Source organism: Dasypus novemcinctus, chromosome 7, assembly GCF_030445035.2.
Source record: "Dasypus novemcinctus isolate mDasNov1 chromosome 7, mDasNov1.1.hap2, whole genome shotgun sequence".
In the NCBI taxonomy this organism is placed as follows: domain Eukaryota; kingdom Metazoa; phylum Chordata; class Mammalia; order Cingulata; family Dasypodidae; genus Dasypus; species Dasypus novemcinctus.
Genome location: NC_080679.1, coordinates 60030759 through 60058059, shown reverse-complemented (window position 1 = coordinate 60058059; position 27301 = coordinate 60030759). Strand labels below are relative to the sequence as shown.

At 34.2% G+C, this 27301-nt stretch overlaps 1 protein-coding gene across 2 annotated transcripts; it reads right to left on the bottom strand.

Moving 5' to 3' along the window:
- Positions 1-2722: 2722 nt before the first annotated feature.
- Positions 2723-27301, bottom strand: ZSWIM2 (zinc finger SWIM-type containing 2). Of its 2 annotated transcripts, none has more exons than XM_058300524.1 (9): positions 27074-27301; positions 25527-25603; positions 23998-24038; positions 14788-14998; positions 13676-13927; positions 10016-10100; positions 8550-8662; positions 5264-5417; positions 2723-4299 (listed from the first exon to the last, which is right to left on the bottom strand). In XM_058300524.1, exons 1-9 carry the CDS (start codon positions 27236-27238, stop codon positions 3487-3489), a joined length of 1911 nt encoding a protein of 636 aa, XP_058156507.1. In that variant the 5' UTR covers positions 27239-27301; the 3' UTR covers positions 2723-3486. The 2 variants fall into 2 exon arrangements, with proteins under 2 accessions (XP_058156507.1, XP_071072326.1); XM_071216225.1 differs by having other exon boundaries at positions 14788-14987; positions 27074-27211.

Sequence of the window (27301 nt, the reverse complement as noted above, 5' to 3'; positions counted from 1 at the left end):
GTCCCTTCCCCCAAGTACTTTATATTTTAATGGGAGGAGGGATCAAGTATTTTCATAGCCTTCAAAAGTGCTATGAAGAAAAGAGAACAGAAGAGTTAAGTATTCTGTTACTGTCTTAGTTTGCTAGGGCTATGTAATAAAGTACATTGACTTAAATAATAGGAATTTATTGTCCACAGTTTTGGAGGTTAGAAGTTTGCAATCATGCTTTTCTCTGAAGCCTATAGAGTTCTGGGAGTACCTTGTTGGCTATTCATGACATAACTCAGTCTCTGCCTTTGACACATGGCCAACTCTCTATTTCTGCATCAGTCATCTGCATCTCTCCTAATTGCCTCTCCTTAAAAGGATTCTAGTATAACCCAATCAGGGATGTGCTGGGCTTAATAGACTCTTAGAGAACCAGGTTCACTGATAGCAAGGGGTATTCCTTACTCCCCGCAGTTCATCTATCTTCTCCGACAATAAAGACCAGGTTTTAGCACTTAAGTGCCAGAATCCAGGTGGATACAATTATTGTAATAAGGGGCAGGGTCAGAGCAGCCACAGAACTCGTTAAACAGAGAGTCACTAGGAGCAAAATAGGTGGGCATCCAACAATGATTCTTTCCTGCAAAACATTCACTATATCAATGCGCTCTTGTTCATTGGGCCAGATAAATAAAAAAGTTACTATTATGTTGGAGGCCTTGATAAAACATGAGCTCCAGGGAAGGGGAGATAAACTCTATAGGTACCCTCACATCAGAAAATATTTAAGGGGTCCAGTGGATAGGGGCATGCCAGAATATCCCCTGCAAGTAAGCATACTATCACATCTCTCATTTCCCACCACTAAGGAAGCTCAACACCTGGTAGGTGTCTGAGTTAGTAAGACAGCATAGGCCACACTTGGGAATACTGCTGTGACCCATGTGCAGTATAACATTAAAGACTGCCAGCTTTGCTTGGACCCAGGCAAGGAGAAGGCTCTGCTGCAGGTTTAGACTGGTGCAAGCAGCAATGCTGCTTGGGCCATACACCTGGCCGACTCTATGGTATTAGAGATATTGGTGGTGGGGTAAAGATAACATGTAGAGTTTATGGAAAGCCCAAGTTGGGGAATCATATGTGGACCTCTGAAGTTGGGGAGCCATGAAATCTGAAGCAGAGAATTACGCACACTTTGAAAAACAACTTGTGGCATGCCTTGGTAGAGATGGAGCACCTGACAATAGGACACCAAGTGATTGCTCACACATTCCTCATTATACACCTTAAGGTGGAGTCTGTCAGTCAGCAAGTTGGTTGGACTCAGTAACCATCCATCATATTATGGGAGTGGTCATCCGGACTTAAGCATATGCAATTATCAGAAGGCACAAGCAAGCTGCATGAGCAGAGAGTCAAGTCTACCATGGTATCCACCACTGTTGTACCACTGCTCCTGCCTCAGCTCACACCTTGGGACTTATTTTTGGATGGGTCAGTGGGTATGTGGGTGCAAACTAGAAGTGCATGGCAGCTGCCCTGCAGCTTCACTAGTTATGGCCTTAAAAGCCAGAGCTAAGAGAAAATACTCCTAGAGGGCAGAGCTTTTGGCATTGCCTTCACCCATATGTCTCTACCTTAGACCTCTTGTCTGCAATCTTTCATTCTTTCTGTTTCTAGGTCTATCAGCCAATCAGTTCACTCATTACTGCCCTTGAGTTTGCATTTTGCTAATCTCCATACATTTCTTCTTCCACACACAGAGGATGACCTTTAGTCTTGGAATTTCCTTTGTCTAGTAAATAAGAAATCAAGGCATTGCTTAACTTTCCCCCTTTGAGTCACCTAATTCACATCTGGACCCTTTATGGGCAAAGCTTGCCTAGACAGTCATACAGAATTGTTACTGTAGTAATAAGTATGTATTCTCCTTTTGTAATCATGGGTAGAATATTTTGCATGTAATATAATACTACAACAATAAAACTTATAATAATTGCAGAATCATCATGAACAAATGTGACTATTATAGGAATAGTGTTCATATTATGTCTTTCTTAGAACTGAGAAATGAATTTTTAGGTATTGTTCGTTGCTTTTCTTAAGTAGCATCCCAGTTTCTTACAGTTCTTTTATAACCCTTGCACATAAATGTTTTACATTCTCAAGCATTTTTTATCCCTCTTTTTTGGTCTCTTAACAGCTTTACTATAGGTATAATTCATATACCACACAAAACACCCATTTTAAGTGTACAATTAAATGATATTTAGTATGTTCACAGAATTGGGTAATATCCCTCTTTTTTGAATATTTCTTTTCAAAAGGGGAGCACAATATCTATTAGAACATAAATACTATTGATAAACTGGAAAATTATGTTGCAGTTTCTTTAACCCTATCTTACAAAAAAAATCAGTTTATAAACTTGATTGTTACCAAATATATTTGCCATCCATTTTTATACCAGAAACAAGCCAAACTGCTTTATTTTTTTTCAAATGTAACTCATTCTAATGAACTCGGTTACTGTTTCTGATATATTTTAGTAATTACTATCTGTGATTAACCACAACTTCATTAATTATTTCTTTAAATTCAAATGCTATTTTCAAAGAATTTTCTTTGCTTGCTATCTTCAAGATTTGTTTCCTGCAACTGTGCATTCCATTATCACATAAAAAATATAAAGTGAGGTGTTTTTCCTTGTTACGTCAATGATGTTTTAAAAATAAAATAGGAAAAGCTACTAAACTGTAGAATTTGTTTATTTTTTCTTTATTATTTTTTCTGAACTGTAAAATTTTAAAAATAAACAAAACAAGAATCAAAGGGGTCTATTTTTCAAGTGAACATTCAAAACAATGGTTAATGGTTATTTTGGGAATAAATAGAGCAAGGTTTAAAAAGTAGATCTTTAAATATTGCTTTTACCAAGAAATTTGACAGTACTTAAAATATGTTTCTTGAAAATAAAATAGTAAAGCCATTAAAAATGTGGCACTGCTTAAAATATCATAAGTGTATTTTAATTTCCTTTTTAAGAAAACTCCTTTAAGGAAATATAATAAAAAGAAAATCACCATCTAAATATTCCTAAAGTTTATGGGGTAATTTTTAATGCAAGAAAAATATAAAAAATACACAAGTACTTGGAAATAGCCCCTACATGTTGTATGATATCAAGGGAAATATTCAAAAACAGTTACTCAAAGCAAGGTAAATACACTTCTTTAAGTAAAAAAAAATTTAAAATCAGAGTAAGATATAAAAGCTCTAAAATTGTTTATATTTCACAATAATATGAACATATGCATAAAGATACGAAATACATTAAGTCTTAAAAAGAATGGGGTCATTTCCTTTAAGAGTGACAAACTATTCAGAAACAAGTAAGCAAAATTACCACAGAAATTTTATATGCATTTGCCAAGAGTATATATGTGTTTTATATGTTGTACAAAGTGAACATGTTCAGTATTCAAATAATTTTCTGATGTGAATCAAAATATTTTTTCACAATTGAACTCCTTCCATTATTAAAGATAGCTCAGTACTTTCTGTATTAAAGGACCGAGATGTAGGCCTTCTAGACTGATGACTACATTTTTGTCTAATTTTCCCCATACAATTCTTATATCTTTTTGATAAACTAAGTTTAGTCGTACTCCAATTGACAAAAAGACTTAAATCCTCTGGAAGTAAGGTATTTGATCTCCTATTGTTCTCTTTTGCTTTAGTACCATGAGTCATTTTTGGACTGTGATTGATACGTTTACAGTCTTTGGTCATCTTCTGACTTTGACCAGTGTGATATTTTTCACTGATGTATGTGCTTTCCATTCTAGTAGGATGGATAATCTTTTCATGAGCAATAGAAGGAAGAAATGTTTGAGATGTCATTTTCCCAAATGATTCAGTGGGTAAATCTTGAAGATACCTGGGGAAATGTTGGCTAATTTTATATTCATAGATTAATTTTCTTGAATTTGAATCATCCAATTTGATAGACTGTGGATTATCTATTGTTATATTCTGATATGCATTTGGTGAACTTTGTGCTATATTCAGCTTTTCAGAATTTCTTTGAGGTATGCTGGGTAAAATTCCAACTCTATTTTGTTTTAAAACTAATCCAGTGCCAGGAATAAAAAGTTCTGCTTCTTCATGCTTTGATAGTTGAATGATGTCTGCATTTGAATTGGATTGATGTACTTGTTCATTTATTGCTGAATCTTTCCATATTAAAGGGTTATAGATAACCTGTCCATCAATAGGACATGAATTGCACTTGTGTAGTAGCCAACTGTCAATACATTTCCTATGAAACTTAAAAAAAAGAGCTTATAAGTTAATCAGAGCTATAATTATATTCTTTATGAAATATATTACTTTTATAAATTATCCTATTTCATAACTGTGTGACTATTAAAATTACATAGCAAAAACTGAAGATAATCATAATTTATCAACTTTTATAGAAATACTTGAAGAGTTTATTATAAATACTTGGTTATGGTTCTGAACTTATCTCCATTTTCAATATTAAAATGGAAATCCTCTTATATATATAACTTTTGTAATTTTCTTAAAACTTATCACTTATTCAATCCATTAATTTCACTGTAGTCTAATTATTTTAATTAATGAAAATTATTTAAAAATAAAATTAACAAATAGAGTTGAAAATAGATCTGATAACAGTAAGATATAAAATAACATCACATTCTTGGGAAAAGAAAAACTGTCAGACAAATTGTAAGTAAGGGTGATGCTGAAGATACAAATGCTTGTCTATTAAAACAATTATTTTTTCAGAAAGAACTTGGTCATCAAATTTTGTCTAACTATATAGTGATCAAGCAACATTAGATTTTGATTCTTTTGAGTGCATATGAAATTATAATAGTCTATGCCAATTTAGGCATTTTGTTTCATCCAAAGAAATAATAAAATATAAGATATTTTAATAAAGAGTAAAAATAACAAAATATTAGTATTCTATAAACTTTTTCCTTTTACAGGTAATAAAGTAGATAAGAAACTCTTACTTAGAGTGTCACTTGATCTTCCCTAAATAGTACATATAGAAATGAATATAAATCAATAGGAATACATCTTGAGGGAGCAGAGCCTGCCTTATTAATCTCTGCAATGGCTCGTCTACCTATATTATGCAATTTGAACATCCCTGCATATAATGCACAACTAACAATGAGAGACTTAAATAATCGCTTCTTTTTTGAAAACTGGTCCTACAGAGAGATTCAAACCAAAATGATGTGATTTTTACCTTGTGAGTACATGGTAGCAATCTTGCATGTTGACCAAGACAAAATGCCTTCAAACAAAGTCGACACTGGATGCCTGGAGCAAGCAGCTTACTATTCTTTGTAATCAGTAAAAGAGGCAGTGACTTTACAACGCATTTTGGTGTATAAACATAGCTAAGTGAGAATAAAAGAAAGACATGAATGTTCATAGAGGATTACAGATCAGGAAGTAATCAGTAGCACAGATAATAACCTCCATATAAGTAGTGCAACTAAACCTAAGTTTTCCTCAAAGTAAAGATAATAAATTTCATGTTTTAAGGTTTTTAAAAACCTATTTTATTGATCCTGAATGAGACAGATTTAACTTTAGCCTCACCTTCATCAAGAACAAAGTTTAATTTAATCAGTTATTTCAGGTAAAACTACTAACGAAATTTTTTGGTTGGCATATTTTAACGTCAATGGAGGTATAACAAAAATTTAATAAGAATCCTATCCTCAGATTCTTTCTGCCTGAGCCAACACTTAGGCAAGTGTTTAGAAAAATATAACCCAATTCACTTTGTCATCTGGTGAGAAGTGATGTGTATAGTAACCCATATATATTCCAAGTTACTATGGTAAATCAGGAGATCATAAGCTAAGAGGAAATTATTTTTCCTTAGGTATATGCTTACTCTTCCAGTATTGTTAAACTATGTTAATGCAACCCTAAAAGCACCAATCCACTTTTTGTACCAAAAGTACCAATCAACATGCTAAGATGATATAATGTGAATTAATTGTTATTTGATATCATAGCAGCCAGTAAAACAAAAATATTTAAAAATAAATATTTATTTAAAGGTCAGATGCATCCCTATTATTCAAAAGAGATTCAGAACAAAGTCCAACTATATTCTTCAGAAAATTTCATATTTCTCACTACTTTACAGATATAGCCCCACCATGCTACAGAAATTACTTTACCAAGTTCATTTAATTGTTAAATAATTTATAAAAAACTGTTTTTAGTACTCTTTGAAGATTTCAACCACTCAGCCATCTTGAAACCCTCTCCTCCCTTTATTCCACTTTTTCTGTCTAGGATGTCCTTCTTAACCTGACTTCCTTTCTCCTCTCCACCACACCCAAAAATCTCCTAAGCCTAATCATTTGTTATATACTTTATTACTCTAATAGGCTGAAGCATGATATCTAGGTGAGGGCCAGCAGAAATGAAATGAAAAGGCTTTGTATAGGCTCATTTATAAGCTCAAGGCATTTAATAGTACACAGGAGTTGTGTCCAAAGTGTGTGGAGTTCCCATAGGACATGAGCTAAATATCCAATGGAGGTTGGATAGAAACTAACAATACATATTTTTTTAGTGGGAAAAGTATAATTTTTTGGTTAAGTGAAATATTAAAAAATTAATTTCAACTTTAGCTCATCCTCTAAAGTTCTCTTATATGTTTTACAGCATATATAGTGTTTTACAGTACAAAGCATTTTTTAAAAATTGATAAGGAGCACACCGAAAAAAAAAGGGCCTGTGCACAAGGTACAGCCCAATCAGGGTTCTGAAATGTGAGCAATTAGCTTGCACTCTTCTATGTGAGTGGAGTAGAAGAGTAGGGAGAGAGGCCTATTACCTCCAAGGCAAATCTCAACTTCCCTTGTGTTCTTTTCTTAATGTAGCTTATGTCAGTTTCAATTTTACTGACATAAGTAAATTTGTCATTTTGATTAGTGGATGTGACAATTTGAAGCTGTTTGTGCATCTCAGAAAAGATCATGTTCTTGGAACTAACCCATTCCATTGGGTGTGGGATCCTTTATCTGGATTGTTTGACTGGGTTGCTTCAGTGAGGGGTGAACCAGAGTGATATTCTTGCTGGAATCCTTAATGAACGGAGGACTGAAAGCACAGACAGAGAGAAAAAGCCACAGAGATGGAGAGAGGGAATCCAGGAGAAAGAAAGTCACAGATGGAGCAGCCAGAAGCTGAAGCAATGAGATCTGGAAGAGAAGCAGATGCCTCCAGGTGCCTTGCCATCTGAGAGAGGAGTCCAGGATGCCAAGAGCTGACCTTTGGTGAGACAGCATCTCTGATGAGCCTTGATTTGAACATTTTCATAACCTCAGAACTATAAGTTTTTAACTTAATAAATTCCCATTATAAAAGCCAAACCATTTCTGGTATTTTGCTCCCAGCAGCTTTTTTAGCAAACTAAAACAGTGAGGAAATCATTATATCCCTACCACATAGTGTAATCTCTGGTAGTAGTAGCAGAGATGACGGTGATGGTGATGATGAAGGAAATAATCAATAACATTATTTGAGTGCTTGCTGTAAATATTAACTGATTTCATGCTTACAAAGTTCCAATGAGGTTGGTTCTATTAATTATCCCATTTAAAAATGAGGAAATTGTGTCAGAGAGAAGTGAAGTAATTAACCCAAAGTTGCACAGCCAAAATGTGGTTGAACTAGTATTAGATTCAGGCATCTAACTCTAAAGTCTTGCTTTTAACTTGCACATGATAATGTCTCCTAGTATGTAATAGGTGTTTGTAGCAGTTTGATATTATTTATGAATTCCAAAAAAGATACTTGATTATATTGGTAAACTAGTCTGTTCCTCTGAGTGTGATACCTTTTGATTGTATTAAATTCAGCTGAGATGACTTTGATTAAATTATGTTAAGATTAGGGCTTGAATTTGACCATGTCATTAGGGCATGCAGGGCTGAGTCCCCACCCCCCCTTGGTAAGCTATATAAATGGACGCTCAATCAAGAACACGGAAAAGTAGATACACAGAAAAGATACACAGAGGATCTTGTGGCCACGGGAAAAGAGATGAGTCTACAGCTGACCTTGTGAAGAGAACAGAGTTGGTGAGCCCAGAAAGAAATGAGCCGCAGGGAAAGAGATGACTCTTATGCCAGCCTACAACTGAGATCAGTGGTCAGGAACCATGGAGCCTTAGGAGGAGGAAGGAAGGCTGAACGCTCGCAGATGTTGCCTGCCATCTTGTGTCAACACGCTGCAACAGACTTTGGGTGAGAAAGTACCTCTTATGGTACCATGAGTCGAACTCTTTAGGGCCCTGAGACTGTAAGCTTCTACCCAAATAAATACTCTTTATAAAAGCCAACAGATTTCTGGTACTTTGCATCAGCACCCCTTTTTGCTGACTAATATAGTGCTCAATAAATATTTATTGAATGAAATCATGGCTAAAACTTATTCAAACTGAAAAATTATTCATAGGTTCCAAGTAATATAAGAAATGTAAATTTTACTTAGAATCTTACCATTGCTTTTCTTGAAAGTGTGGTATCCTTTTTTCCATTTCATTTTTAATATCTGTATATTTTACAATTCCATCTGATCTTTTTTCTAGTGATCTCCATCTTTGGTTTCTCTTCTATAACAGGGAAAAACCAGCTGTTAACTTGTTAAATCATGGAAACTTTTATTTGGTGGATTACAGTTTGTAGCCTAATATCAATAACATAATAATATGAATTATTAAGACTCATCATTTTAAACATATCTATTATTTTATACCACATTAAAGAATTTAAAAAACATTAGTGTCTAATATGCTATCACACAGCTAATGACATTACTTTTTAAGGTAAAAATATCAGGCAAATATGATAAGTATGGCTATTTTATTTTATGTGGTATAGTAAGAGGAGGGCACCATTATTATTCAGCATCAGGAGTTACTACCTTTCAAGTGTAGATCTCAAAAAAATTCAATGAGTTTCATTATTATTGATGTAAGAAATTCTAAGAGAAAATCATAAATACCAGCAATGCTATGATAAATCAATGTAATGATTTCATGTAGAGATCTTTTTTTAAAAAGATTTTTAAAAAACTTTTACTCTATTTATTTATTACTGTTCCCCCCCCCGCCCCCCCACCCATGTTGTTTGGACTTGCTGTGTGCTCTCAGCTCTCTGCAGCAGGGCCGGCCAGCTTGCCTTTATCAAGAGGTCCCATGAATCAAATCTGGGGCCTCCCATATGGTAGATAGGAGCCCAATTGCTTGAGCCACATCCACTTCCAAAATAGAGATCTTTTTAAAAATTAATTTTCAAGTTTGATGGCTGCAATTTCTGTACTTGAGACTTACATATAATGCCATCAAATATTTGTTATTATGTCTAGTTCTATAAGTTAACTATATAAGAACTGGTTGCCTTATGTATCCCTATAAAAAAGAGTTCTAAACATTTGATCTAAGGTTTTTATTAAAAACTAGTCAGGGGAAGCAGACACACGGGAGGTCCGCGGTTCAAACCCCTGGCCTCCTTGACCCATGTGGAGATGGCCACATGCATGGTGCTGATGCGCACAAGGAGTGTCCTGCCACACAGGGGTGTCCCCCGCATAGGGGAGCCCCATGCACCAGGAGTGCGCCCTGTAAGGATAGCTGCCCAGCGCTAAAGAAAGTGCAGCATGCCCAAGAATGGCACCGCACACATGGAGAATTGACACAACAGGATGACGCAACAAAAAGAAACATAGATTCCTGGTGCCACTGATAAGGATAGAAGCGGTCACAGAAGAACGCACAGCAAATGGACACAGAGAGCAGACAACGGGGGTTGGGGGGTGGGGATGGGGGGACGGGGAGATAAATAAAAAATAAATCTTTAAAAAAAAAGAATCAGCTGTATTCTAGAATGTTATCTATTATTATTATTATATTTACTTAGATTTACAACAGTATAAATACAAATTAAATTTAAGATGGATACTGTACCTCACGAGATACAAATGTATGGGAAGGATGGCGGTGGCTACCAAAACATTCCTGGCATAAGTGAAATTCAATACATTCAGTACACCTAAAAGTGCAAAACACACAAAAAGTGTTTTTAAACCCAATTGCATTGATGGTTTTTGGTGAAAAATTCTGGCCATAACTCTTTGGGAACTATCTAGATACGACAAAGCTAATTTTAAAATACACCCTACATTACTTTCTTATTGCTGCTGTAATAAATTACCACAAACCTTGCAGCTTAAACAACACAAATTTATTACCTAACAGTTCTATTCTATGGAATGGAAATCCAAAACAGGTCTCACTGGGATAAAATCAGGGGGTCAGGCAGCCTGTTTTAACTTTTATGGAGGTTCTAGGGGAGAATCCATTTCTTGCCCTTTCTAGCTGTTACAGGCTTCCCACACTCCTGGGCCCTTGGACCCTTCCTCCATTTTCAAAGCAAGCAACATTGCATCTCTCTGTGCCTTTTTTCCATAATCACATTTCCTACTGACTTTCTTCACTGCTTCCCTTTTCCACTTCTAAGAATCCTTGTGATTATATTGGGTTCACCTGCATGATACAGGATATACTCCCTATTTCAAGGTCAGTTGATTTAGCAATATTAATGTCATCCACAAATCTACTTCCCCTTTGACAAGCAACCTAATATATAGGTTCTGAGGATTAGTATGTGGACATCTTTGTGGGGGCATTATTTTGCTTCCCACATAGCCCTTTCAGGATGCCTTCCCAGATTACCTTAGCTTTCATTTATCTCTTTCTCTAAATTCCTATAGTATTTATAGGCTATTAGTCTATTTGATTATCCAGTGTTGCTTTTCAATTGTTTCTTGAGTATCAGAGTTATACTTAGCAGCATGCATCCTGAAAACAAGGATTGTATTGTACTATATTACCTCTCTTCCCTGATGTAACAGAATAAAGTAATGCATAAAAAGTTTTCAGGGGAAGAGGACTTGGCCCAGTGGTTAGGGGATCCTTCTATCACATGGGAGGTCTGCGGTTCAAACCCCAGGCCTCCTTGACCCGTGTGGAGCTGGCCCATGCGCAGTGCTGATGCGGACAAGGAGTGCCTGCCACACAGGGTGTCCCCCGCGTAGGGGATGCGCAAGGAGTGCGCCCCGTAAGGAGAGCCGCCCAGCGTGAAAGAAAGTGCAGCCTGCCCAGGAATGGCACCACACACACGGAGAGCTGACACAACAAGATGATGCAACAAAAAGAAACAGATTCCCATGCCGCTGACAACAACAGAAGCAGACAAAAAAAGAAGGACACACAGTGAATGGACACAGAGAACAGACAACTGGGGGTGGGGGCGGGGGGGGGGGGAGGAAGGGAGAGAAATAAATAAAATAAATCTTCAAAAAAAAAGTTCTCAGTAAAAACTATTGATAAATTAAAAAAACACAACTCTTCACCTCCCCAAAAAGTCCAATCTCAAGCTTACATTATTTATAAAAATTTTTCATAAGTAGAGCATTTTAATTTACTTGCAGAAATACTCATCAAATAAATTGCATTCTAAGCATTAATCAAATAAACATATTTTCTTGTTCAAGTTATCAAAGATTTAGAATATTATTTCCATGAGAAATCTTGGAAAATATATCCTTCTGACATCTTAGGAAAGGCAAGTGATCATTTATTCAATATTACTATTTATGCATACAGGGGAGAGTCTTAATAATTAACAGCCATCGTTAAGATCAATGGAGCAGTTTAATAAATATGGCAAAATATAAATGGGCTAGAAAAAGTTAAAGATCTCTATATTTTAACATGTATCTGATATTTTTCAAATTAATAACTTAAATGATAAAGTAGCTATATTGTGAAACTCTCATGAAGAAGGAGCTAAGAAGACTTATAGTTTATCTTATCTCCTATTCAATCTATTCCTAAAACCATTGGAAATAGTTTATTTTTTCAGGCTGATGACTAAAATGTCAATCCTTAAGGGATTGGAAAGAGAGTGAAGTCACTATTTTTGGAAACAGGTTCTTTAGTTTGTAAAGGAGGATTGAGATAGAGGTGAATAATTGTTAGTCAACTCCACGGGGGTGAACTTACGGAAAGAAGCTATTTTCAAAGGAGAATGTAGAGCAGCATGCAGGGGGAGAATTGTGGAGAATGCCTGTTATTAGAGGGTAGTAGAAAGAATAGTCTAGGAGGGCAGAAAGGAGCAGCTAGGAAGCTCAGAGTTACAGAGGAGTGTACTGTCATTAACAAAATAGTTATAAGCAAGATTTGACCACACACTAACCATTTGAGGAATACATGACGGTACGGAACTGAGAATTTTGCACTGTCCTTGTTGCCCACAGCTGTTCCTCCCAAACCTAGCTTGCACATATGACCTTAGCCCCTAAATTTATCCACCTTTCTTGATAAAATCTAAATTGTCCAATGGCTGTTAATCCCCAAGATCAGTTGCTCCTTTTTCCTAGAACCCTCTTTAAACAACTAATCCTGCTAAATTTCTGTGAAAAATTTGTTTTTATTCCTCAGGTTAGAATCCTCCCTTTTTATTAAAGGTGTTATGGATGATTTTCTTATATGTGACATATACTGAAACAAACAAACAAACAAAAAACACCAAAAAACAAAGGACAAAAACAATTCAAAGGAGAAAGATATTTGCTGTTGGGAATTATAAAGTTTTATGACTTAAATTGAGTTCATCATAATGTAACTCCACGAAGACTGAAAAGTAAACCAATGCATTTTAGAAAGATTCTTAACAAAGATTGAACAAAAAAGCATGTATTTAACATATAGCTATCCCTAATTTTTTTTTTTTAGGGGATACTGGGGATTGAAGCCAGGACAGATGCTCAACCAGGGAGCTACATCTGCTCCCCAATGAGAGTTGGCTTTCTCATTTGTTTTTAGGAGGTATCAGGAATCAAACCTGGGGCCTTGTACATGGGAAGCAGGTGCTGAACCACTTGAGCTATATATGCTTCCCCTAAAATTTTAACTGTTAAGAAAATATAATTTCCCAGACATACATAATAATTAATTGATTTAAAAAAAAACGGAAACTGGGAAAGTTTGGGGCTATTCATAAAAGTAATGACAATTATTTTTTCTTTTTTCTTTGTTCTTGTTGAGGTATAAAATAAGAAAAAAACCACAACCCACACCCACTGCAATTTGGAGTACGGGGAAGCAAATTAAATGTTCACTCAATCTAGTCAATATCCCTCCAGCTCAATCCTAGTGGATTTTGGCAATGGCTCATTGCTGGATCAAAGAAATTTACAGTGAGGGAGCAGTTCAGTAAGCTCTGAACTTGTAAGCTCATCCAGACAAAGGCAACAAAGCCTGTGTTCAGTGCTTCTGGGTGTGTGTGTGTGTTGGGGTGCTATTTCAGACTCAACGTAGGCTATATTGAAAAGCCAATATACTTGTGAAAGTGAAGAAAATAGGATTGGAGTTACTGAGGTACTGGGCTGAAACAGATCACCAGTCTAGAAATCCTAAATAAGCAAATGTTATGTAGGACAAGCACAATATATGCTGGAGGAAGAAACCATGCTAAAGAATAGGAACACTAACATATGAAGTTTCCTAAAGTAAAAATAAAATGTTAGAATACGTGATTATAAGTTTGCTGGTGACACTTACTTATAACACTTCCCTTCAATTGGAAACTGTTTGCAGTTATTACAGGGAATTCCAAGGTGTTTGTCCAGTCGTTCTTTCTCAGCTGCAGTAACAAGTTTGCTAGAGTTTTTGAATTCCTCTAAAATAAGTTTTAATGGAGCAAACTCTTTCCTGCACAGAGGACATTTCAACATGGAAGTGTTCATTGGTATTTCCTGATAATTAGCCAAGATCTTCATGCATTTGATATGAATACTATTGCCACAGCCATACCTGTCAAATAAAATTCAAGATTAACATTCGTATACAGAAAACAATAAATATGCACACATACATATTTATCTGAGAAACCATCTTTATTTTTCATAAAAACAGATTCTGAACTGAATTTCCAGGTATACCTTGATTGCATGCACACATATACATTCTGTCACACTCTCTAAGTATCCTCAATCTATCTTTAATTTAGTATATCAGAATCCCAAACATAAATTATCTCCCCTTTGAATGAATTAGTGAAGGATTTTGTATCCTAAAATATTTTTCACTTGTAATATGACAGTGAATATAGCCTTAACACAAAGGAAATTATAACAATAATTATTTATTATTTTTTAAAATAAAGTTTGAATAGCAAAGGGTTGCCCACATTTTCCAATTCAAACTTTATAGGAATAGTAGGAATATAAGGGACTCTCAATAAACATTCATGCATAAACAAAATTTTTAACAAAGTGTTAAGGTTTAAAGATAGGATTTTGAAAAACTACAAAGAATTTTCACAATTTCCAAGTAAAATAATCTCTACTTTTAGAAAATGTTTGTAAATATTCATACAAATAAATAAAAAACATGGAAATTATCATACTTTAGTATGATAATTAGTAGGATAATTTTGGAGTTTTGTTTTAATTTCCATCCTTTAAAATGTAGTTCAGAAATAGAGTTAAAACAGGACGTCTCAGAACTTACAAGTTAGGAAATATAAAAGTGCCAAATTAAATATAAATTGACTTTAGATGAAACTTTCGTTTGCATCCCTGTCAACATGCCTCATAACACAATCAATTACAAACATATTAAATAAGAATTTTTCCATAAGGTTTTTAGAATCTAAAGAAAAAATACATCACCTGCAAAAGGTGACAGGAAGCTTTTTCTCTAAAAGCACTTCTTGACAAATAGAGCAGATATCCTCTGCACCAATTTCCTTCTGTTTAATGTACCCATCTTCTTCAACTTGTGAATTTTTGTCATTTGTTCCTAGTTGAGGAGTTTGAACTCGATGTATCCCCCGCAGCAAGTCACTGATTTCTCCTTCCACGAGACCTAACTGGAAAGCGGCTAGTGAAAAATCCTAGTATTAAAATTCAGTGGATGGGGAGCAGGTATAGCTAAAGCAGTTGAGTGCCTGCTTCCCATGTTCAAGGTCTTGGGTTCAATCTTCAGTACCTCCTAAAAAAAAAATTCAGTGGCAAAATGGAGATATAGAAATGTAATGTTTCAATTTTCTTTCAAATATTGGAAATATTTCAAATATCAGAATACATTTCTCTGCACTCCTTGCAGAAGCGAAAGGACAGAAAAGGGTCATGTATGGAAAGAATGGAAATTTTTTCTTCAGTGGAAGAAAATGTTGCATTAATAAGGGTTTTGGATTAATTATATGATAATTAGTGTTCATCTTTGAATTGATGTCATATCATGTCTTACATTTTGAGCTGTTCACTTGTTCATAAACAAATATTTTATCAACTGTTGGGGATTGAATCATGTCCTCCACAAAAGGAATGACCAATTCCTGGTCCTGTGGGTGTGAACTCATTTGTAAATAGGGCCTTTGAAGATGTTATTAATTAAGATTTACCCAAACTGAATGGAGGGCCTCAACTCAATATGTCTGAAGTCTAACAAGAGAAGGAAATTGGACATGGAAAGAGAAGCCACAGAATCAGCCAAAAGCTAGTTGTCAATACCCAGAAGAGAAAGGAGAAGCTGCTGCCACATGTATTGCCATGTGAGGGAAAAGGCAAGGAACCCCAAAGATTGTTAGCCTGCCAGAAGATACTAAGCAAACAATCCTTCTAGATTCTGAAATCTTGAGCCAATAAATTTCTGTTGTTAAGCCAACACATTGTAAGGTATTTGTTTTAGCAGCTAGGAAACTAAAACATCAACATAAAAAGGTGATACATAGATAAGGAGATTATTTAAAGAAACAACACAAAGAGGGAAAGGGGAAACAGGGATGTCTGAGAAGTTAATGTAATTAATATTAGTTAGATGAATAAGTGAATGAATGGATAATGGGAGAACTTCTTTTCCTGTCTCAGGAATGACAAAACGAGTCTCAGTAGCCACATCCTTCACAGATTGGTCAGTATCCCTCAGGACAATCCACCAGGAACCATACAGCTGGTACCCTTCAGATGTGCATTCTTTGAATTTTTAATTTTCTCCATCCTGCTCTTCTTACAGTTTTGATCACAGCATTCTAGACTTTTTAGTCCTTGGCCTATCCTCATGCTTGCTCCCTTTCCTCTTCGTCTCCTGACGCTTCATAATTTAAATTGAGCTGTTATTGTTCCCTCTAAGTTCCACTCATTTTACACATTCTTTAATGCATATAGATTAAAAATTACTTGCAAGATAATGAAAATCTCCATTTTTTCCCTGGGAAGACCTTCATTGTCTTAAACACTAAATATACTGAAAACATGATAGTTGTGTTTCAGTATAGAAATCTCTTTTCCTTGTCTGGGTAGGGTGGCAGGTGAAATGTGGGAGGATATCATATTTTAATTAACTATTAATTTGGGGGAGAAGGGCTGTTTGTCACAGAGACACACCAACATCTGCTCCTAAAAAGGGGGAAGAAAATGAATAATAAAGATTGTGCTTTTGGGAATAAAGGCATGAAAGTTCATAATAGGAGCAGATTAACACTGTTCTTGAGTTGTAACATGAATTGGGTAAATAAAAGGAAGAAACAAATTCTTCTGAAATTTCTTTGGAAAAATTAATGTATGAAACTAAAAAAGAATGTTGTGAGGGAGAAAAACAAAGCAGTTAACTTTACTAAAAATAAACATTAAATAACATTAAAGGAGACCTAAATAAATGGCAAAACAACCTGGGTTCATGAATTAGAAGAGTGAATATTATTAATACATCAATATAACCTAAAGCAATATACAAATTCAACACTACCCTTAGTAAAATTCCAGCAGCCTTTCTTTTTCAGAAATGGAAAAATGGAATTTTGAATCCTCAAATTGATATGGACCTGCAAGGGGCCCTGAATAGCCAAAACAATCTTGAAAAAGAATAACAAGGCCGGAATAGTCACACTTGCCAATTGTACTATAAAGTGACAGGGATCAAAACAGTGTGGTTTTGACACAATGATAGACAAATTAATCAGTGAAATAGAATTGAAAGTCAAGAAGTAGAACCACATATTTATGACCAAGTGATTTTTGACAAGAGTGCTAAGTACATGCAGTGGAAAAAGCATAATATATTCATCAAACGGTTTTGGGAAAACTGGATATCCATTTGCAGTAGAATAAAGTTATATCCCTGCTTCACACCATATACAAAAATAAGCTCATAATGGATCAAAGACCTAAATATAAGAGCTAAAAATATAAAACTCTTAGACTATAGGGGGAAACTCTTCATTTGGCAATGGATTCTTAGATATGACATCAAAAGAATGAGCAACAAAAGAAACATTTGCTATTTTAGATTTCATCAAAATTAAAAACTTCTGGGCGTTGAAGGGAATTATCAAGAAAGCAAAAAAAAAATAAGAAAAAAGTTTCAAATCATATATCTGGGGCTTAATATGAAGAATATATAAAGAACTTTACAATGCAACAAGACAGAGACAATAAAGTTGAAAAATGGGCAAAGGACTTGAAAAGACATTTCTCCAAAGAAGATATACAAATGGCCAGTCAACACTCAACATCGTTACCCATTAGGGAAATGCAAATCAAAACCACAATGAGATATTACTTTACATTCACAAGGATGGCTATTATTTAAAAAATGGAAAATAAGTGGTAGAGAGGATGCAGGGAAATTGGAACTCTAGTGCATTGTTCATGGAAATGTAAAATGGTGCAGCTACTGTTGAAAGCAATAGGTGGGTTCGTCAAGAAGTTAAATGTAGAATTACCATATGACCTAGCAATCCCATTTCTACATATATACCCAAAGAGAGTGAAACAAGGTTGCAAACAGATACTTGTTCACAGATATATATAGCAGCTTTATACACTATTGCCAAAAGCTGCATATAGCCAGAGTGTCCATCAACAAGTGAATAAACAAATATGGTATATACACACAAGGGAGTATGTATTATTTGACCAGGAAAAAGAATGAAGTTTGAGACATGCTGTACTATGGAAAAACCTTGAAAACATAATGCTCAGTGAAATAGAGCACATAAGCACAATATTGTATGATATCATTTATAAGACAGGAATACAAATAATGAATTCACAGATAGAGAAAGCAGATTAGAGGTTACTGGGAAATGAGCGTAGGGAAAGTGTTTGTAAATAAAACAAATATACATAATAACATATAAGAACTCGCTAAATAATAAACATTGTGAGATAGAGAAAAGAAGCACTATTTAATACTGTTACTGAAATAACTGTGTGGCAATATGAAGAAAATTTTATTAATTCAAACCAAATACCAACCTCGAACTCATATCAACACTATCAACACGACTACAAATGGATGCTATAATGAAGAATAAAAATGTAAATAATAGGAAATCCAGGAGAACATAATGCCCAAAGATTGTTTATCAATACTATGGAAAAAATATACCTTTAAATGATTGAAACCATACATAGGAAAGGAAAAAAATGGTCAGATTTAGCAACACAAATAAGGTAATGCATATAACAAAATTTAATGAAGCTATACAGAAAAGAATTATAATTTTTCAGATTAGGAAAATACTTGCATTGAAGAGTTAATCTCTGTAATATTTAGGATGAATTTATAATTTTATTCCAATAAATAACAGCCAAAGTACAATTCACACCTGAGAAAGTACAAATAGTACTTTCTAATAGAAGATGTTCAATTTCATTAACGTAGAAGAAAACTGAATTAAAATAAGAATGAAGCACTGGCACTGAGTGTGCCAGCTGGGCCCTGAGCCTTAATGGAATTGCAACACTTTACAGTTTATTGGACTCACCCAGGACAACTAACAAGGAGGTGATGATGGACAATCACCATACCAAGGAACAGAGAGTCTACAACTGCAAGCGAGTCCCATCCATCAGCCATATGGGACAGAAGCTCCCTATCAATTCAAGGTGGAGTGGGCATCACCACCCCAGAAACTTCAGGACTGGGGAATGAACTATGGACTAGAGGGGGCTTACTGGCATTATACTATCAACTTATTGTGATTTTAGCAATGGAAGAACTTATATCATTGATGTGTAGGCAGTGGTTACTGGAGGTTCTGAGGTCAGGGAGAGGGAAAACAGGTATAATATGGGGACATTTTTGGGACTTGGGAATTGTCCTCAATGACATTGCAACAACAGATACAGGCCATTATATATGTTGCCATAACCTACAGAATTGTGTGGGAGAGAGCGTAAACTATGATGTAAACTATAATCCATACTTAGTGGCAAAGCTTCAAAATGTGTTCATCAATTGCAATGAATGTACCAGACTAATGAAGGATGTTATTAATGTGGGTAAATGTGGGCGGCGTGGGGAGCAGAGCGTATGAGAATCCCTTATATTTTTTTATCTAACATTTATGTTTTCTAAATATCTTTTTAAAAAAATAAAATTTTTAAAAAAGAATGAAGCACTGGCACTGAATAATACCTACAGAGCAAGAAAAAAAATGTTATGTTTTGTTTTTTCTTGCTGTATTTTTAGAAGTTTTTTGAAAACATTTTAGATCTTTTAAGAGTATGTTTGAGGGAAATGGACTTTGGCCCAGTGGTTAGGGCGTCCGTCTACCACATGGGAGGCCCATGGTTCAAGCCCCGGGCCTCCTTGACCCGTGTGGAGCTGGTCCATGCGCAGTGCTGATGCGCGCAAGGAGTGCCGTGCTACACAGGGGTGTCCCCCGCGCAGAGGAGCCCCACGCACAAGGAGTGCACCCATAAGGAGAGCCGCCCAGCGCGAAGGAGGGAGCAGCCTGCCCAGGAATGGCGACGCCCGCACTGACGACAACAGAAGCGGACAAAGAAACAAGACACAGCAAAAAAGACACAGAAACAGACAACCGGGGGAGGGGAGGGGAATTAAATAAATAAAAATAAATCTTTTTTAAAAAAAAAAAGTATGTTTGAGAGAATAAAAACTATTTTCTTATTTAATTTACTAGGAATAAATAGATGACTATGAACCTTGTACTTGGCACTTTTCCTGGTTTTTGTGACTTTTTTTCTAAAATTATAAAAATATATTTAGTTTGTCAAAATGTTTCTATATATCTTTATTTTCTTTGGGGGACTTAAATATGCTGTTAATGCTTTCTTCACACACTTAAACAATATGGTTAAAAAGTGCTGTGGCTATTTGGAACTGTCTATACCCCAGAAAATTATGTTCTTAAAGCTAATTCTTCTTGTGTGTGTGTACCCATTGTAAGCAGGATCTTTGGATGAGGTTAAGGTGTGACTACCTCATTCAGAATGGGTTTTAATCTTCCTACTAAATAATTAGAGAGAAAGAGAGAAACGCAGAATGGGTTTTAATCTTCCTACTAAATGATTAGAGAGAAAGAGAGAGAAACGCACAGAAGTAAAAAGCTGAAAGCAATGAAACAGGAAGACAGACCAGCAAATGCTGCCATGTGCCTTGCCACGTGGCAGAGAAGCCAAGGAGGGCCAGCAGCTGGTCTTTGGGGAGAAAGCATGGTTTTGATGATGCCTTGATTTGGACATTTTCTGAGCCACAAAACTGTAAACTAATAAACTCCCATTGTTCAAGTTGAACCATTTCATGGTGTCTAATTTAAGCAGCCTAGGAAACTAAAACACGTATCTAAAATATAAATCCAAAAACAAACAGAGCTAACAGAAAATTGATATATTACTGAAATTATTATAAATCAACACAATTATTTTAAAGAGCAATTTGGAAATAAAAATGGGAGAAGATATAAAAACATTAATACTTTATTTGAAAGTTCAACTAATGAGAATTTAGGCTAGAGAAATAATAAAAAAGAAGAAAAAGCTTCATGTACAAATAAAACAAGTATCAAAAATAAGTTAAATGCCTAGTTATGAAAGAATATTAAATAAGTCATGATATACATATTCAGTGGAATATTATGTAACCATTGATGAATTTAATTATGGAGATTATATGACATCAAAAATATTTATAAAGTAACAATGTATGATATCATCAGAACATAGAATTGTAACAGGCTCTCAGGCATACATATATATAAAATCATAAGGAAACAGAAAATAAAATTTATAATATCTTTGAAATTTAAAACAATTCTTTATTTTATTACAAAAAGGAACAGATGGCCTTTACTAGTCATTGTATTTAGAAGACACTATTAGGTACAAATCATTAGTTGGGCAATGGGAAAAAGAATGTTCAGTGCTCAAAAACTGGTAATTTTCATAGTAAAATTCCCATATACTCAACTTTGTAGGTCTTCAAAAATAAGAGTCATATTCCTTATATGCTAAACTCATCTGCAAATAATTGTTTCCAAATTCATTTTAGAAAAAATTCCACAAATGATGTTGAAAACACCCCTCCATTGTTACTATTAATCATCCCCTCCATACTTATGTACATACTTCATATAATCCTAATGCATAATTGCTTATAGCTTTATTTAAATTGCTTTATTTAATTGTAATGTGTGTGCTTTCATTAAATGATACATATCAAAGTCATTAACTAAGACTTCTATTTTCTTCAAATATTTCTATACTTTCTAGTATTACATTGTGCACCTAGGAATTTCTCAAAGTTGACTAAAAATTCCTTTAGGTATATGAGATATGAAAAATATTTTATTTCAGTAGGAAGTACAAATTTTCAAAATTAACATACAGAATAAAGTTTAAAAGTATTTAAAGTAACTAAAAATAAGATATGGTTTCTGCTTTCAAGAAGTACAAAGGCTAATACATTATAAAGTATTAGATTGGTCCATATGAAAACTCTGTGTTTTGTATGTCAAAAATATTCAAATATTAGCAGTTCATATGATTCAATCTATAAAAAAGCACCTGGCAGTGCATTTGGCTAATAGGTGATACAATAAATATATTCTGAATTTAATTGTATAGAGCTGTATTGTCCAACAGTAGCCACTAGTCATTTGTGGCCAGTGGGCATACCTGAAATACAACTAATATAACTGAGAAACTGACTTTTTAATTATTTATGGATTTAAATTTCAAAACTGATAATTTATATTTATTGGAAAACTCTTGTTTGTAACAATTTGGGTACTTTGTGAATCTATTTTTAAACTGTTAATTTCATGAAGTCTAAATGTAGATCAAATGTTCTTTATAAAAATATAGTATATAAATTGAGAAGTGCTGTAGGTGTAAAATATAGGCTAGATTTTGATCACTTAGTATAAAAAAGAATGTAAAATGTCTCATTTTTTTGTTGATTATGTGTTGACACTATAATATTTTTATATTTGGGTTAAATTAAAATGTAGTATTTAAATTATTAATATATCATCAAACACATTTTCACCTGTTTGTTTTTATTTTTTATTTCTTTATTTTTTAAAGTGGAATTTTTGTTTTTATTTTTTTTACTGTGACTTCTAGAAAATTTAAAACTACACAGGTGGCTTGCTTTATATTTCTATTGGACAGTCCTAATAAAGATGTTTGTGCAAAATGTTATGGGAAAACATGTAGAGAACAACTAAGACTTTGGAGAAAAGGTGAAAATTAAATTTCAGGTGGACAAAATAGAGAAATGAAAAATGCACATATTATCACACAACCTAATCACTGGGCATGAAGGAATTAGGAGACAGGATGGAGGAGAGTGTTACATTTCAGAAAGAACCTTTTGCCTAACAATGTGGATTAGGAAGTGCAGGCACTGGAAACAAAAGGCCGCAAAAATTGTATTAAGGGAGCATGAAAATTGAATAGAAGTGAGAATAAGATTGGAGAGATGGGAATATTTGAGAGACAGGATATAAAATGGGATTTATAGAATGGCTTAAAAATGATGAGATTGGGAGAGGAAAAAAATCAAGGAGCATTCCAAGGTTTCTAGCTTTGGTGACTAAATAAAAAACAAAGTCAATATATGAGATAAAGGAATACAAGAGGTGAACACATATGGGGAAAAATAGATATTTAAAATGCCTTTGGGACAACGAAATAGAGCTGCCCAGAAGGTAGTTGGAAATAATGAGTTCTTTATAAGATGTGAAATCACAAAGATGGAGGCACCAAAAATGGGAGACATTTCTAAGGGAATGTACACAGAGTGAGAGAAGAGTAGAAAAGAAAAATCACTGTGAAACAATAAAATCATATTTATTTATGATCTAGTATACCTTCAGTATCCTTTTAAGTGTGGCTACTATGAGTATAACATATAATAGTAAAGGGAAAATGAAGCATGTTAAAATCAAGTCAAGACTCTGAACTGAAGATGTACTATTGAAGACTGATTATCAATTTATTTATGAACATCTATTAATAAACATAAAATGCAGTGTGGTTCTTAGATGTGTCTAGTATAAGTCGAACAACTCTACTGCAGGGAACATTTCCATAATGGCAATATCTTTATTTAAAAATTTGCAAGGTTAAATGATAAAAACTCTTTTTTCTCTTTTATTTTATATTTGAGGACTCTGGAATTTAAAATCATACAACTATATTCCTGACTCTAAACTCATAATTAAGTACTGACATAAACCCATTTTTCACTCTAAAAAAATATTATTTTGCATAAAAATTTTTGTCAGTAAATATTTTGAATGAAATTATGTGTTACATCAAACTGCCTTTTTCAGAGATCTAAAAAATTATACTTGCTCTTTCTTTGCTTAGAACATGAGGAAATTTTTTTTTTTAACCCAGTAGCTGACCATTTTCACCCCGTTTTTATTAAGTGCCTTTGAGTTTTAAAAAGGCTTAGAAAGTTATATTTTATATTAAGGAAGAAAAACATTCTGACTTAAAAGCAATAAGCTGGGCTACCAATAGTCATCAGATCCCATAGAAAAATGTCTAAATTGACAACATGTCCAAATAAAAAATTCTTAAATTTATTAACATCAAGTAAGTAAAAAGAAAATAACTTACATTCATGATTCCTTGGAAGCTTGAATTTTTTCAACAAAATCCTAATATTCACAAGTAGAAGAACAAAATTTAAAATATTTCTGACATAACCTCAAAAGACATTATTTAGTTTTAATTTTAAAATAGGAATGACAGTATAAGATTTATATTGCCGGCAATGTTATGAATCAATTTAAAACCCTTATTTTTATAATATTACATTTTATTTTAAAATAAGCATATGTTAGAAAAAGTGTGCTTAATAGAAGCCAAAGACATTTTCAGTAAGGAGGTTTTAAAGAGTTGGGGTATTTCTTCACACACAGAGAGAAGTTAGTGAGGGAATTTAGGTATTTACAGTGTCCTTTATGTGTCCCTGGGAATGAAGTAATTTTCTGAGTGGAGTATCAAATGACTGTTTTCCTACATTTGCCACTTTCATGAAAGACAGAAAAATATTTTAAAATCTCATCAATTAAAATGGACATGGCTTTTGTTTTTTCAGTGGGAAATAAATGTTAAATACTTGAATTATATTACCATTTAGGTTATGGTTAATACACTGTACAAAATAAAATACACTCCACAAAAATCAGAACAGAATGCCCTTTCCCTGAGGAAGGTGACATAAAATAAAAATGGGAAAACCCTATTTTAGGTATAACCATAATACCAAACTGTAAGTTTTAGAAAGACCATATTTTTTATCTGTGTGCCAAGTAGAGTAGGTAACTTATTTAATAGACACTCAATAAAAAGCGTGGTAAATAAAAGCACTAGGAACATTATACATTGCTTTCTCAATTTCCTCTTTGATGTTTTCCCTCAAATATCATTATAAATTCTCTATAGTAATATATTTTATATTGTTGGTATCAGAATAGGTAGGTGAAACAAATGAATTGGATTTAAACTAAATTCAGAGAAAAAATTTTTTTCCCTCTTTCTGGGGATCCCTACATAAACAAATTGGTTCTGACAGTATAGGAAAAGTTTCAGATTCTACAGAAGTAATCTCCAGTAAAGTTCTAATTTTATCTTGAAAGGTTCATAATCAAATGTTCATTAAAAATGAAAATTTTCTGAAACTTGATCAACCTAGGCCAGTATGTTAAAGGTGTATACTTTAATTCCCTGTGTTTATACATGGAAAATGAGGACAATGAATTTCCATTCAAAATGTGTTTTTGGGAACACAAGGTTCTTGAAGCACGGTAACGTCTCATAATGAACTGGAGGATTACCATCAGTGATGTGAATCTGGTAGTTTTTTTCAGTTTTAAACTTAGATTTTATATTTGTGCATCAAGAGAATCTAAGAATTGATTTGTTTTTCTTATTAAAAACATGTTGAGATGGTGGTATGTTTCTCAACTTAACCTTACTCAATTTGCAAAATGAAATAAAATACCAAAAAGTATATTTGTAAGCTATGGCCATTTTAAATTTGTATTCCTTGAACACCAAATTTCTGTAATTTTGCAGTGCTCATACCATGAGAAAAACAAAACACTTTCTCTGTGGAAGATCTTTAGTACAGAGTCACTTACCAACAAATATGCTTACAAAGATCCCCTCCTTTCAGAAATGTGGAACAGTTACAAGAATGAGGATTTCCTAGGAAAACCTTTAAAAGAAAAATGCATACTTAAAAAAGTACCTGTTAATTTTCAGAGCTAGAGAAAACCTTAGTTGAAAAAAAATTGGATTATAAGAGATTTGAAAAGGTAATTTGGTTTAGGTGACCTCAAGAAGTTGGATAGATTATTATTATCTTTACATAATTTATATATGAACATACATAAACAAGTGTATATTATTGTTTATGTTTATGTATGAGTGATATACTTTAATAAATTACTTTTTAAAAAATTTAAAAAAAGAGGTTGGATAGAGTCTACTGAGAAATTTTAACTCTTGAACCAATCTCTATGCTGATTTTCACTGCCACATTCTTTGTCTTGATCAACAACTTGCATTATCAGTTAAGACACTATTTAAGTGACCTGTATGGGCAGATGAAAACACATCTAATTTTAAAAAGTTAAAATTCTTCTTGTAAGGAAATTCTGAGAGGGGTGTGTATGCTAAAGACCTTTTGTAAGGTAGTTCATCTTGGATTTTTGTTTTGTGTTTTTGAATTGGTAATTTCCTCTCTGAAATTTAATTGTATTCAAGAAAAGTTAGTATCATTTTAAGACTACATTGGCTAAAACAGTTGTGCTGTGAACAACAAAGTTTAAAAAAATGAACATCTTAAATAAACAGACTAGTAACTGTATTTTTAGTGTTTAAAATGGATGACACTACAGTTTGTAACAAATGTTTCACAACAATGCAAGGTGGTGGGGTGAAGTATGGGAGTGCTGTATAATGACACGCATGTTTGTTTTTTAAGTTCACAACTTCCACTATACACTTATTTATTTATGTGTGTTTACCTATGAATGATATACTTCAATAAAATTTTATTTTAAAAAAAGGGAGGACAAACGAAAAATTTCCAAGTCAACCCTTGGGAGGTGGTGCAGTGAATGATTTTTGAGTGGTGAGGGTGTGATATACAAATAGGAAATATTTGCAGTTTTTCAGGAAAATTTAAAAAAAAAAGAACTTTGATTCATTAAGACTTTTCCAAGACACAGCCATTTTAAACCATACTTTAAAAAGGGTCTTGTTATGATTTCAGAGTCAGCAAGCCGAATATATTTATTTAGCAAATATTTACATTATGTAAGCAGATTGCAGGATTTTCATAGCATACGATTTACAGGGCTAGGGACCGCTAACAGATCCAAGAACGCAGGCTATGCAAATCACGTATTTATATAAAACCACTTTTACTGGCCTAAAGATCAAGGGCCAATATCTTAAAAGACCTGCATGCAAACTGGGGTCCTATGCTCCAAAAAAGAGTCTTTCCTAACAAATACTATTTCCCTCTATAATTTGCACATCTGTGGAGTATGGAATTCTCACGGCGATGCGACTTTAGGGCAAGGCAGGGAGTATTCATAGAGATTGGGAGGGTGAGGAAAAATACAGGGTTGGCCTCGGGGGCGGGGCAGAGGATAGGCGAGTAGGGGGAGGTAGTTACTCGGAAATCCCTGTTCTCCGGCTCTTCCTCCCTCAGCAGGAAGCCTGTGGGGCCCATCTCTCGTAGGAGGTAGATTCTACTGTTCAGCGCCTGGTCTTGCTGCCAGCTGAGGTGGTCGCTCACGCGCCTTCTCCTTTCAGAGCTCTTATAGCCTCCCCGAAGCATCTTATCTCTGTGCGGGCGGAGGCGGTCTGTGGGTTAGGCTAGCAGCAGCACCCGCGGGTCTCC

Coding starts and splice junctions, on each gene's coding strand:
- ZSWIM2 (XM_058300524.1), bottom strand. CDS start 27,238: ATGCTTCGGGGAGGCTATAAGAGCTCTGAAAGGAGAAGGCGCGTGAGC. Junction 10,101..13,675: donor ATTGAAGGGAAGTGTTATAA/GTAAGTGTCACC, acceptor TTGCACTTTTAG/GTGTACTGAATGTATTGAAT. Junction 8,663..10,015: donor ATACATTTGTATCTCGTGAG/GTACAGTATCCA, acceptor TCCCTGTTATAG/AAGAGAAACCAAAGATGGAG.